The following is a 13,685-nucleotide window of genomic DNA, read 5'->3' on the forward strand; positions in this document are numbered from 1 at the left end:
CAAGCATACTGCCGTGCAATGCTCAGAGAAACTGCAAAAAAAACCAAAAAACAACCTACGAGCTACATCTCAGACTCTACATGCTTAAGTTAGTGTGTTAAATGTTAAAGTTCATCACAGTACAATTAAATAAAGACTGAAAAAGTATGGCTTGTTTGGAAAGGTTACACAAGACCTCTGGAAAGCATGTATTTGTCTGTATGACAAATTATTCTAGAATCAAATGTGAGAACATTTGTCTAACAGCTAAAGTTCAATTTAACAGGACAACGAACCCAAGCACAAAGCAAGCCTACAACAGAATGGCTCAAAAAGAAAATAATCAAGGTGCTTCAATGGCCGGCATGAAAATGACAGGCATAAACCTGCAAACCTCAATGCACTAAAACAACACTGTAAAGTAGAGTGGACCAAAAATCCTCCACAATGATGTGAGAGACTGATACAATAATACAGGAAACAATTACTTCCACTCATTCCTGCTAAAGATGAATCTACAATCTACTGAATCATGAGGTATTTTCAGCTTTTCACAGGAAAGCTTCGAGCGGTATGAAAGCATTATTTTTTGCATGACTGTATATGGAAGAAAAAAGGAGAAGGATAAGAACATAATAGGTCCTCTTTACTGCGAACATGCTAAATATATTATTGCTGTCTTGCACATCGGCTGGGTACCACTTGTTATTCAGAACTAAACTCAAACAAAATTTTTTGGAATAAAATTATAATTTCTTTGCTTTCAGAAATGCAGCGAGCTCAGTAAAGTTGATACAATTCATCCCGAGGGGAACATCAGTATCCTTGCCAAATTTCAGGCCATTCTGTCCAATTTAATTCTGGATAAAAGCGGTGGACAGATGGGCTGAATGACAATGCCATCCATGGCCCAGCCCCACCAGCATGACTAAAATCCTTGATTTAGTCATTCGTCTTAATGATGACTTGATATTATGAATTCGGGGACAAGTGGTTCATTATGTGCTATCTTGACAGCAACTTGAAATGGTGCAGTGAACATTCCTTAAGTCTGAGTATAAACAAAATCAGAGACGGTGAGATAAAGAGACACGGTGAAACGCACAGACTGTAGTTACGCACTGCATGATTGGGCAAAAGAAGATAAAACCGACTGAAATCTTATAGAAGATTTAATTACGTAAAACGGTGCGACGAGGCAGACGAGGGGAATACGTTTTGCGGTGAAAGTACGCGGTGGAAAAACTGCATTAATTAAATCCCTTCAGCAGAAACGGAGATAAACAAAGTAAACTCTCCCGACGCAAAGAATGGAAACAAAGCGCTTGTTTCCTGCTTTTGGCGTGGATGCCAGTCACTGTAATGAGGGCGTTTTTAACCATTTCGACAAGATAAGCAGAGGAAGCAAAGGATGGTGGGAAACAAAGCAGCTGCTGCTGATTGGCCCCGGCAGCCCCCACAGGGTTAAACTGCTATGTGGCACTGCAGGGCTGCAGTTTTAACACAAAGCGGTTGGCAGCACAGAATGTATTTTGGCACATTCGGGCTCATCCGTCTTCACTTAGCAGGAAGGTGGTAGTGATGCTGTGGTAGATTTGCTAGAAGTGTTTCTAAAGCAGCTCCGTGTTGCTTCATAGTCGGCCGCAGACGTGCCAGCGGCTCTAATGGCATTTTAGTGTTTGTCTCTGCGTGTGTTTGAGTGTTTGTAGCATCTAATCTGCTGCAAATTTGACACGACTAACTCTTGTTTCCATCTCGCTGCAGCGGTGATAGTGGGAGGCGTGGTGGGCGCCCTGTTCGCTGCCTTCCTGGTGATGCTGCTGGTGTACAGGATGAAGAAGAAGGACGAGGGCAGCTACACGCTGGAGGAACCCAAACAGGCCACCGTCACCTACCAGAAACCGGACAAGCAGGAGGAGTTTTATGCATAACACTGACACGCCAGAGAGACACGCCGCACACCGGGAAGGGAGAAAGAGCGAGCAAGAGAAGAGCGAAAGATACTCTATAAGTCCTGCCCTTCCTTCTCCTCCTCCTCCATCCTTCCTACTCCTCTTCTTCTCCCCCCACCCTCCTTATCTGCTCGGGTCTCCTCATCCCTCTCTCCTCTCGTCTCCATACTTGAGAGCGCCTTTCTCTCTGCGGACTTGGAACCTTCTTTTCAAAGAAAACGAGAAAAAAAGAGGACAAAAAAAGGAAAAAAAAATCCAAATATATTCAGAAAAAAAATAACACGTACACGCGAGATGTTTTTAAAGTAAATGTTGTTATTAATATTCTACAGATTCTCTTGTTCTGTATGTAATGATATGATTATTTTGTAAGAAAACAAACAAAACAAAACACATGCTCTTGCAACCTGTGTTTTCCAGCACACACACACACACAAAAAAGAGCGAGAGAGAGAGAGAGAGAGAGATCCTCTTCTGTTTTTAACGGAGCAAATCTGAAAAAAAGGCCTGAAAGGGGAGAGGAGAGGGGTGGAGACGGGTGGAGTGAGCCTATGGACAGACTAACTATTAGATCGGGCTCTACTCTGCCCCTCACCACCACCACCCCCACTCTACACATACACGTAAAAAAAAGAAAAAAAAGAAAAAAAAAAGCAAAACAAACCATACAGAGCGTCTGGTTGGCCGCACAGAGCCCGGGGTCAAAGGTGAGAGGAAAGGTCTCTTTTGTGTGCCTTCCGTCAATCTGGTGCTCAAAGACACACAAACGCACGTCCACAAAGCCACGCATAAACACACGCTAACACACACATACGCGCGCACACACACACTCGTATCTGCTCGAAGGTGGCGCTGACCTCTCGCTCTGTGCTCGGCCAACCAGAAAACGGTGCTCAGCGCTCGGCGTGTTTCACAACGTCAAGGAGCCGCTGTGGAGACACCGGCAGGCCCCCCTCCCTCTGCTCCTCTAAGCTGTATAAAGACTAGTTATGGATAGTAATAATAATCAATAATATATCAATGTTCTTGGGCTGGATGGCGAACAATAATAATAATGATGATGATGATGATAATAATGCCGTAATAATAATAATAAACAGGAGGATGTGTATTTAGCAGTTTAAAAAAAGAAAAAATTTATATGTAAATATCAGCGTATCCTTTCTGGCGTCACTAACCATCTGCATGACCATGAAGAGTTTTTATCCATCACATCACGTCATCCCTTTAGATGAGCTGTGCTCTTGTCACACACACACGTACGCACGCACACACACACCAAACACACAACAGCTGAAATAAAACTCGCAGCGCACCGAAACACACCGCGCCGACGTTAAGTAGACTGTAAATCATATCACACGAGCGCATATCGAACCCCTCGTCGCCGTCATCGCCATCATCATCGTCGTCATAGTGATAGTCATCACTTGTGATTTCCAGCAAGATCAGGTGGTTTCAATGTTATTGGTTAGTTATCGATCAGTTGCCGGTTGGTTTAGAGTTTGGTCTGTTTGTGTAAAAGCACAACTCCACGTCCGGCCATCATCCGATAAACGCCCTCCACCCCACCCCTCTCACACACACATACACACACAGCCATAAACGCACACACCCTTTTGCATGCCTCACCTTATGATTTTTTTTTTTCTTTCTTCCATCATTGTCTCTCTGTTTGGGGATGGGAGGGGCCTCTTGGAAGTGTGAGGGGCTTTAATGAAATTTTTTTTAAAAAAAAAGTTGCTCCCACGTGCACTAATTCAGTCATAACATTTGCCGTTACAGCTTTGGTTATGAGAGGAAAATGAATTAGTGTTTATGAGGTCAACGTTAACCTGCCGTGGGAGCATTTTGGGGGAGGGGAGGGGACAACGTGAGGAGACAGGCGGGCTGTGCTTCTATCTAAGAGATTGTAACAATAAACACACCAGTGCGACTGGGCTAGTAGCTTCTATTATACTCAGTACTGTAGAACAAAAATGCATGGGAGTCAAAACTATACTCGTCTGGGTGTGTGCGGATGGCTCTGTCTGTGTGTGTGTGTGAGTGTGTGTGCATTTTTTTCTGTCCAAGTGTGCGTCCTTAAAAGAAGAGAGGGGCGAGTTAAAGCTGGAATGTACTGTGGTCGAGTGTTTGTTTACCTACTCCAGCAGTTCTCACGCTCTTCCACATGCAGGTAACACAACTCTTCCACTCCTGTGTGTGTAGTTACCTGGGCCCCCTCCTTCCATCCCTCCCTCCCTCCCTCCCGTCGCCAGTCCAAGAATACCTGTGCGCGCCCGTGTCTGCACCTCATCTAAACCTGCTACCTGTGTGTTTGCGTATGCATGAGTGCTTCACCTTGATATTTCACAGCAGACTCTTGTGTACACTGACTAGCCTGTCGACGCGAGTGTGTGTGTGTGTGCGTGTGTTTCTGCGTGCGTGAGGGTGTGTTTAGTCTGTTCACTGCTGAATGTGGGGCGGCTCGTCCCTCACAGTGGCTATCACACACACTGACCGTGTCTTTTCACTGTCTGTCTGACTTGTCTACCTGTCTGTCTGCCGCAGGACAGATGGACAGACAACACGCCACTTTCTCACAGGCAGGAATGATATAAACACGTACTGTCTTTTCTAAAAGTGACTGTCAAAGTGTAAACGTGTGCGTTTGTAGCCATTTAAGCCTGCGTAGCCAAATAAGACGTGTGTGCGTGTCTGAGAGAAAGAGGGTAAATTTGTATGTGTGTGAGTGTTAGTGTGCATGTTTGAGAGTGTGCGTGTGAGTGTGTGTTTGTGTGTGTGTGAAGCCCAGTGGAGGCTACACTACTCTATGTTTGCTGTTCCCATTCCTGTTTTTATACATTTGCATTTTTTAAGGCTGAGTTTCTGTCATTGGCTGAGTGAGCGAAAGGAGGCGGATCCTCCACGCCACCGCCCTGTCACTAATCTGCCACTCTGTTCCAAATAAAAAACCTGATTGGGTAAATCTGTCCTCTCCTGTCTTCTTTTAAACTTTTTTTTTTTTTTGCCTGTCCCGTTTGGCTCTTTTGCCATCAGAATTATTGTCTAAAGGCAAAGAAAGATGCCCAACGGATTTACTTTACCAAATTGACCATCCCAGCCTTGCCGTAATGGTCCATTTGATTCACCTTTTATTGTTTATTTTATTTTCACTTGCTGAATACGGGACAGACTTGACTGGGGGAAAGAAGGGGAGAAAGAAAGAGGGAAAGAGAAACAGCTGAGAAGAGGGACGGGGGAGAAGGGCAAAAAACAAAAACCAACAGAATGGGCAGAAAAAAAAAAGAAAAAAAATGCATATATCAGTCACCTGGATCACCTGTTGAGAAAGAAAAAGAAAACAAGCAGAAGAGAACAAGAGTAATAGAATAAACAACATCACAATGATATATGGGAATATGACAGTAAATACTAAATATTAAACATTATTGTGCAGCACATAAGATCAACAGAACACAGTGTGCTTTGAGGTAGGAGCCAAAAAGGGTGTAGTTTGTGGGTGTGATCACCCGTGTGTACACCTGTGAGCATGGACGCGCTTGTTTTTAAAAGGTTCCTTCATGTAATGATCTGCTAGAGGGTGTGGTGGGGCCACAGCCCCGTCCTCCAGGGCATGAAGCAGGTATGGAGGAGATCAAAACTCCAGACATCCAGAGGCCCCCAGAACACAAGAGACCAAGGAAGACCAACAGAGGGGCAGCCGCGCCACTGTCCCAGAAAGAGCTGAGGAGAGTCCCAGATGAGGGCTCACTCAGCAGCCGCGGAGCAGAAGCCAGGGGGAGTTGCAGTGACGCGCCCGTGAGCTCCGCCGGCAGCCAGCCGTGCCTGAGTGACCGAGCCCCAGGCCGAGAGGCCGGGGGCACCCCACCTCCGAAATGGCCCGAGCGAGCCCCAGGCTCCAGGCCCCGATAAGCGGCCGCCAAGGAGTGAGCCGGTGTGTACCTGGACGCCCATCCCCAGACACAAAGAACCACCAACGCACCGATGTCTGAGGGAGTCCGCCACTGGCAGGGAAAGTGGTGGTGGGGGGAGATAGGCCTCCAAACCTTGGAGGGCCTGAGATGTCCCCAGAGAGGTGGCGTCTGATACCCAACCTGACATATAGACACAGACATACAGGCACACACAGATACAAACATCCATTCCCACCCTCATGCTCTCATATGCACTTACTCCACACTCAACCAACGTGTCGACAGACATAAAGAGACGCTGTACACACGATCACACTCCCCAAGCGTACTCTACGAACCGGGTCTAGGTACCCTTGCCCCTGGAGGGGGGAACTGCACCCAGACCCAGGTGGTGTTACCCTTTTCCCTGTGGCGGGGAGAGGCAGACCGCCCCGACTCCGCAGCAGCAGGGAGGCCCCACACTCCAGACCGCAGTCGGACGGCCAACTCCTCCTCCTAGCCCCCCCGCTCCAGCAGGTCGCAGAGAATGGGGGTGAGAGAAGACTCCAAACCTCCCTCCACCCGCTCATTGTAGTGTTGATGCATGTGTGTTCTAAGGTGCAATTAAAACCCAGGAGGGCATGGAGCTACCTGCCAAAGAGCAGCAGGTAAGCGCATGGTCCCTCCTGCTGGCCCTCAATGTCTACGTGTATTTAACATTGAGAGGTGGGCAACGACGCCAGGGGTGAGGTGTACACCCTGATGGTCTTTTGGAATCCGTGTAGCATGCCCACCCCCAAGATCCTATATGTATGTGTAATGAGAGTGTGAGTAATGTGAATGTCTAAGTTGTGGGATAAAATTGAGGCAGAGGCAGCCAGAAGGGGACAGGGGGGGTAGCCTCCTCTGCACCCTGGTGACACACCCCTACTCCAAGGCCCTGCATGTGTGGGTGGTTGTGGTGGAGCGGGAAGAGGGAGGCAGCTGGAGATGGGGAGGGAAGGAAGGGGGGGGCAAGTGACGCCTCCCTGGGGCCAGCTCCCCCGCTGACCCCAGTAGGCACCCCCATACTCCGCGACCCGCCAGGGAAAGGGGGCCCAGGCCCATCCAGACCGGGGCCCAGTGCAGCAGCGCCTCCCGGCCCCACAGAGCCCGGGACAGTCCACCCAACCCCACCACAGAGAAAACTGCACCCACCCCACCATCCACTCATCTTCCAGACTACATAAGACAATAAACACCCAGGCTGAGATCTTCCTCCACCTCTCCTGTATCTCCCCCTCCTGCAGAGAGAGTTCCTGAAGAGAGGAAAGCTCCTGCAAGATGTGACAATCTCCCCCACCAGTTGAAGAGCCCCCCAGGTGGCTCGACGCACCGGCAGCACCCTGCGCCAGGGCTGGGCCCCCATGCACCCACCCGCCCACAACCCCGGCAACACACCAACCAGGACCCAAGCCCCCGATGCCCGGCCAGGGCCCCAGCCCAGAGACGGAGCGCCCCCAGAACCTCACGCCCATCCCGGACCCACCCAGGGGCAGCCAGGCTACCAGGTCAGTAACCCACATCCGTCAGCACAGACCCTCCCCTAGCCCCGCTGCACGCAGCCACGAGGAAACAGTCACCTGAGAGCCAACAGAGCCCTTAATAGGCCATGACCGCTACCCCGGGTCTTCTTTTAAACTGAAATAGATTAAAAAACTCTCTTTTCCTCTCAAGGATTTGTGACTAATGACACAAACAACCAAGGAACTACACAACTGTGTGACATTAAAATTGTGCAATTATTCCTTTGCTGTCTTTTTGGTGGCTAATGATCTATAATCTCACAACAGCAGTGGTTCTCAACCTGAGGTTTAATTAAGGTCAATGACCCATAGTCAAGAGACACAAAAATAACCTGCTATAAATGGATAAAACTATGCTGTAATAATAAAAAATGCAGATGGGACAAAACTATGGCAACAACACATGATACACATGTATCACTGATTGATTCATGAGGTACATCTTGCTAGTACCAGGTTGGACCTCCTTCTGCCTTCAGAGATGCTTGCAGTCTTTGTGACATATATTCTACAAAGTCATCAGCTCATACTGACAAAATAGCATCACACAGCACATTCATGATGTGTCCTGTTCCACCACTACCCAAAGGTGCTCTCTGCATTGAGATTTGGTGACTATGGAGGTCGTTTGATTACAGTCGTGTTCAAGAAACCAGTTTGAGACTAGAAAAAGTTGCATTTCCTGCGAAAATGCAGTGTGAATGCCTCATAATGGAATCTGCTGAAAACAACAAAAGTAGAATAATCTGCTGAAAAGAGGTGTAAAAGCAGAAGTATTTGCTGAAAATGGCTGTATTTGAAAGGGTACACTAAGCAGTGTACATGCAAGCAGGGAAGATGTGCAGCAAATGTCACATGTAGGATTCGAACCTGTGCCACTAGATCTTACAGCGGCCACTCTTCCCATTGAACCAAACCAGCTCTGGACTCGAACAAAGATATGATGAGAGAAAAAATCTTCAAAGTGCAAAAGAAGCTAAATGCTGCTGAAAAGAGCTGAAATGCTGAAGGTTCAGCAAAAACAGATAAGGAACATGAAAATTGTGCTGAAAAGAGGTGAAAAAGCTAAAAATTGTACTGATAAGCAGTGAATTAGCAGAATTTTTTGCTGAAAAGAGGTGAATCAGCAGGATTTCTGCTGAAAAGAGGTATAGAAGCTGAAGTTTGTGTTGAAAACAGCTGAAGAAGCTGGAATTTGTGCTGAAAAGAGTTTAAACAGTTGAAGTGTTAACTGAAGAAAATGTTGCCATAAGCGGGATTTGAACCCGGGCCTCCCAGTCTGAGAACGGCTGCTCATTTCACTGAGCTAAAATGTGGCTCAGCCCAGCAAGCAAAACTAGTGATTACACTGATAATGTGGTCTCTGACAGCAAAATGGGCCAAAAAATGGCATAAAAAGCTCAAAAAGTATAAAATTATCATCACCAAAAGATATAGCAGTCGAAAGCAGAAATAGCAGAACAGTTTAAAGTTTGAACGGTGAAAATCAGCTGAAAACTGAGGGAGTAGTTAAGCGGCAAAGAAACGGAGCAACTAGAATAATAAAGGATAAAGAATAAAGAGAAACAGGATCTCATAATCTAAGATTTGTGACATGGTGTGTTATCCTGCTGGAAGCAGATGGTACACCATGGTTATAAAGTTATAAAGAACATGGTGTTGCTGTATTGTTGCTCTTTACTGTAGATAAATGTAGGTTATAGGTTATCCAATGCTCATTTAGTACTGAAGAGGTCCAAAATGTTCCAAGAAAATATCTCCCACCCCATTACACCACCAACAACCTGAACCCCTGATACAAGGCAGGATGGATTCGTGCTTTCATGTTGTTTACGTCCTTGACCCCCTGCCTTCAGATCTTATTAAAATATGCATGAGGGTCAATTTAAGATTAGGAAGAAACCACGTCAGTTAGCGGAGAAGATTGAGAACGCTCTCATACAGTAAATAGGAAACTATAGGCCACTGCTTAGCTTAACATGTGACTGGAAATGGTGAAACAGCTAGCCTTAATGTTTGCACACCAGCACCTGTAAAGTTCACAAACTATTACACTGTGTATATGTATTAAACATACAAGTTACAGAGTGTAAAAACAACCAGTTGTAGTTTCAGGGGTACTCTTCTTGGTCAGGTTTGTTAGTTTTAAAGGTGCGTGTAGGTGAACTTTCTTATCTTTAGACCAAACTTCTTGACTGTATTGCAAGAAACCAATATTTCTTTAATACATACATACCAAAGCACACAGCACTGTCTCATTATTTCACCAGACACCATCACCGTCATATATTCTGCAAATTATTACCTACCCCCCAGATATTAGTTTGACGCATACTTCCCTGCTTAAAAGGCCCGAAACACTCACAAAACAATACCACCCCCCACTTTCTTAGGTATTGTACTTTAGCTGTGCTAATTTGCTAACAAACGCACCATTAATCAAATCACCAAAACTAATTAACATTCAATGAACCAGGGAATTTCCGAGTCCCTCGGGGTCAAGGTAATCCAGCCTTGGTTTTATATGTAATAATACATCTTCCCTCATAGGCAAACACTCTGCACATTCCACAATCAGCAAGTCTGCTTTCAGTTAATGAAGTATTTTAAATGCACATCACAGTAAAAAGGTTCAGGGTTGAATCGGCTCTTCCATTGGGGCAGTTTGTGACTGTATGGCTTCCCTCCGTTCGTCCAGTTTTCTTTCACCACCTGTAAAAGTGGCCACAGGTTTGTTGATGGGCGTGCCCGCCTCTCGCTCATTGTAGACTAGGACAGGCTGGATGAAGGGGTGCCATCAAATGTACCTGCTACTTGGAAAAGTCTTTCAGAAGATGTAATTATAAACTTTAACTGTTCGGCGCAGCTAATTTTGATTCTACCGGAGTAATGTTTAAGTGTTTTGACCTCATTATTAGTGCCCTCTCCTCCTCCTAATCAAAGCTGCAGTTTGTAAAATTTCTTCAAGGATAAACAGGACTTCACTCAGACTACAAAAACCTGATGTTGCTATGCAGACCTTTTTGTTCTTTTTGTCCAGGTTTATAGATTTCTCAACCCTTCACTTCCATCTTAATGCAGTCTGCAGCTTGTAGCGCTCACAGTGGTTATAAACTGCCTTTTCTTCTGGTTACAGTGAACACTGTCACTGTAGTCTGTGGATTACCCACCAAGACAATGTTGCTCGAAAGACAGGCTACCGTTGAATTATTTAGATGTAATTCTTTTCTACATTGTGGGCAGGGCACATGAAGTTCCGTTTGTATCCGTTTTGCTGCAGGAGATGCATAAAAATCCCAAATAATCCCCTCAAACCGGGAAGCTTAAATGAGTTTATTGTGATCACATGCAGTGTTGTAATGTGGGTGAACTTTTCCTTCAATATCTCGGTCTTAAATGTGACTCAGCTCCCTTGGCGGCGGAAGATTGTTCAAACTTGAGGTTCAGGCTTTATTCTTGGGTCCACTCATGACTCAGCAGCGAAGCACTTGAAACAGGAGATGAATACATTTCAGTAACATGCATTTAAAGGCGCTTGCGTGCAGACACAAAGTCTGCCTCCATGTTCTCACACACCAGCCAGCATTAGCTCGGCCTGCATGCCATTCTTTTCGACCCGCTGACACTAGAGGCAGCTCTCCTCTCTTCTGTGCTTCATCTAAGAGAGATGCTGTATTTGTATTTGCGTGATCACAGCTTCTTAGCACCTCATTTACACTTGTTTAACTCTGTGGGCCCTCGAGGGAGAAACAGACAGAGATGTTATTTTTCTTAAGTCAACACATAAAAATATCTTTTTTCCCTCTTCCCTCCTCACTGAAAGTTAGATAAACTGTCTGTGGGGATTTGTGAGTACAAACACAGACACACAGGAAAGGAGATTATTCCTGCTCTTCAAGCATGAGACCAGATGAGACCAAGGTCACCCGAGTAGTGGGTTTGCAGCTGGCTATCATCCAGCAAAGCTAACAAGCTGTCCTGGCCTTGGAGAGCGGGCTGCTGATGAGGAAATATGCTTCTGCACAGAGGCTGAGTGCTCCTTGTGTGTGAGCCTCCTGTGGGAGGGGTGGAACAGCCGAGCCAAAGCTGCACAGTAGAGTTGGGGAAGAATGAAGCAGGCCTGGGGTCCAACCAGTACCCCATCTGCTGGGTAACAGAGGAACAACCGTGGCAGAGACAACCTGATTTACTACCCAGTTTTAACCTGGTTATTTTCAGCTGTAATTTTACATACTACAAAAATACAGATAGCAGGCTGTGGTGCGTTTGTGTCTGATTTTACAACGGCTTATTTTTTTAGACTTTTGTGGAATAAGAAGCTCAAGGGATCAGCGCTGTTTATCCTCAGCTGACAGTCTGTAGGGTTGGGTTAACCATGAGGAGTCCCAGCGTAGATTTCACGGATTACATGATTATTAATTTAAGCTGAAAGAAAATAAAACATCTTTCAGATACATTTGCAAATGCTGACAATGTGTAGCAGCGACACGTGTCTTTATTTCACGGGATCTCAAACTAAAAACTAAATGCAGGAAAACTAAAGCCGTGGCTTTGCGGGGGAACTACATGTAGAGTTTAGTATGTTAAGAGGTGTAACAAATCTGCATCTAAACTACAGCGCCTTGGTGATTATACTAAAACATTCATTTTGTCTTTATGATCTAGTTTAAATAAGCTACATGATTCACAGAATGATTTTGTTTTAGACGTCTCATCTCACCTACTACAGCAAAAATGCTTCAAGTAATCCCAGAATCCACTTTTATCAACATACTATACATATAATAATAATTACCTATTTCATATTGAGGGTCATTTTAAATGTTCTCATTCATTTTTCCCAACAAACAGTTTTGTTTTAAATATAAAAAAGTCATTTAAACACATAGGAGCAAGTTAGAAACCAACAATAAAGGCATAGTTTGTGATCTGAGGAATTAGGTTCATAAAAAAGAAAATGGGAAAAACATTGTACAGCTGTTAGCTGTGCAGTAACCTCAAGCTGCTTAAGGTGCAGTGATTTATTTAGATGCAATACAGTATATAAGGGAAAAACAGAGTTTGTACAATACTAATGAGCTTGAAAGTCGGTATTTGTTCAGACCGCTATCATTCTTCAACACAACCTGAACTCCTGATAGCGTTGCATTGTGTGTTTTTCTATCCAGGTTTGGTTTTACAGCATTGGCAGTGTGTTTGGCATCATTGTCACGCTGCCATTCAGATGCTTTCCAGATGGTATTGCACGGTGGATCAAATTCTGACAGCACTTTTCTGTGTTCATAATTACATTAATTTTGAAAAGAGCTCCAACACCACTCGCCTGATTCATCATTCATCGTTAGAGTAGCACAACTAGTTAGTGCTGGTTAGTGCTGTCGCCTCAGCAAGAAGGTCCTGGGTTCAAATCCAAATCGAACCTGGCCGGAGCATTTCTGTGTGGAGCTTGCATGTTCTCTACAGGTATTCTGTCTTCATCCCACAGTCCAAAGACATGCAATTAGTGGGGTTAGGTTAACTGGTGATTCTAAATTGGCATTAAGTGTGAATGTGAATGGTTTTCTGCCAGTGTGTAGTAGTCTGCCTATTATTCTGCGGCAGCCGTGATATGCTCCAGGCCCCCTGTGAACCTGAATTTAATAGGTGGAAGGATAAGTGGCCTTCCCTTCCACTGAGACCATTTTTGATGAAATTTCAATAAACAGTAGATGGATCAACTGAAAGCCCAGATGTATCTCTCGGGTCCTGTTTCAGCTGTTTGCTGGATTATTTCTGATTTCTTGAGAACTTGACTTTTAGATACTGTTCATTTTTTGTATAGTTGCTTTAGGTATGTCACTTCTTCTTTTGTCCTCCACTTTTCCAGTTTCCTTAAATTTCTTTAAGTATACGCTGCACCCGATGCTGACATATGCCAGGTTTTCCATGAGCAGCTCTTTGGGATCATCTTGATGATGCAGAAACAGAATGTTATGCCTGTCAAACTGTGTTATCTTTGACATTTTTCATATATTAAAATAAAGAAATGGGACCAAACGATTTGTTTTAGCGACAGGCTGCTAGTAACAAAGTGCCTAAATTGGTTATTCACTAAGTTCAATGGCACATGCCTTGAGTTAGATGCCTTTTTTATGCTTGAATGATTCACAAGTAAATTCCCTGTACTGTAAAATAAAAAAGTATAAACATAAAACTTGTCCCAGAAAGAAATGAATAAATGGGATAAAATCGATAGATGGTAATATCTTAACCTCCTCAGACCTGAGCCCTCAGAAGCCATTTTTATTTAAGCA

General features: G+C 44.9%; 1 protein-coding gene across 1 annotated transcript in view; it reads left to right on the plus strand.

Annotated features, from left to right (window-relative positions):
• Positions 1-4,899, plus strand: part of sdc3 (syndecan 3) — a 41,923-nt gene extending 37,024 nt beyond the window's left edge. Inside the window, exon 5 of the mRNA XM_040021323.1 lies at positions 1,744-4,899. Coding sequence (XP_039877257.1) covers positions 1,744-1,910 — 167 coding nt within the window. The 3' untranslated portion in view covers positions 1,911-4,899. The remainder of the gene's footprint in view (positions 1-1,743) is intronic.
• The last annotated feature ends 8,786 nt before the right edge of the window (positions 4,900-13,685 follow it).

Source organism: Simochromis diagramma, unplaced genomic scaffold (genome assembly GCF_900408965.1).
Source record: "Simochromis diagramma unplaced genomic scaffold, fSimDia1.1 OVJJ01000753.1, whole genome shotgun sequence".
Lineage (NCBI taxonomy): Eukaryota > Metazoa > Chordata > Actinopteri > Cichliformes > Cichlidae > Simochromis > Simochromis diagramma.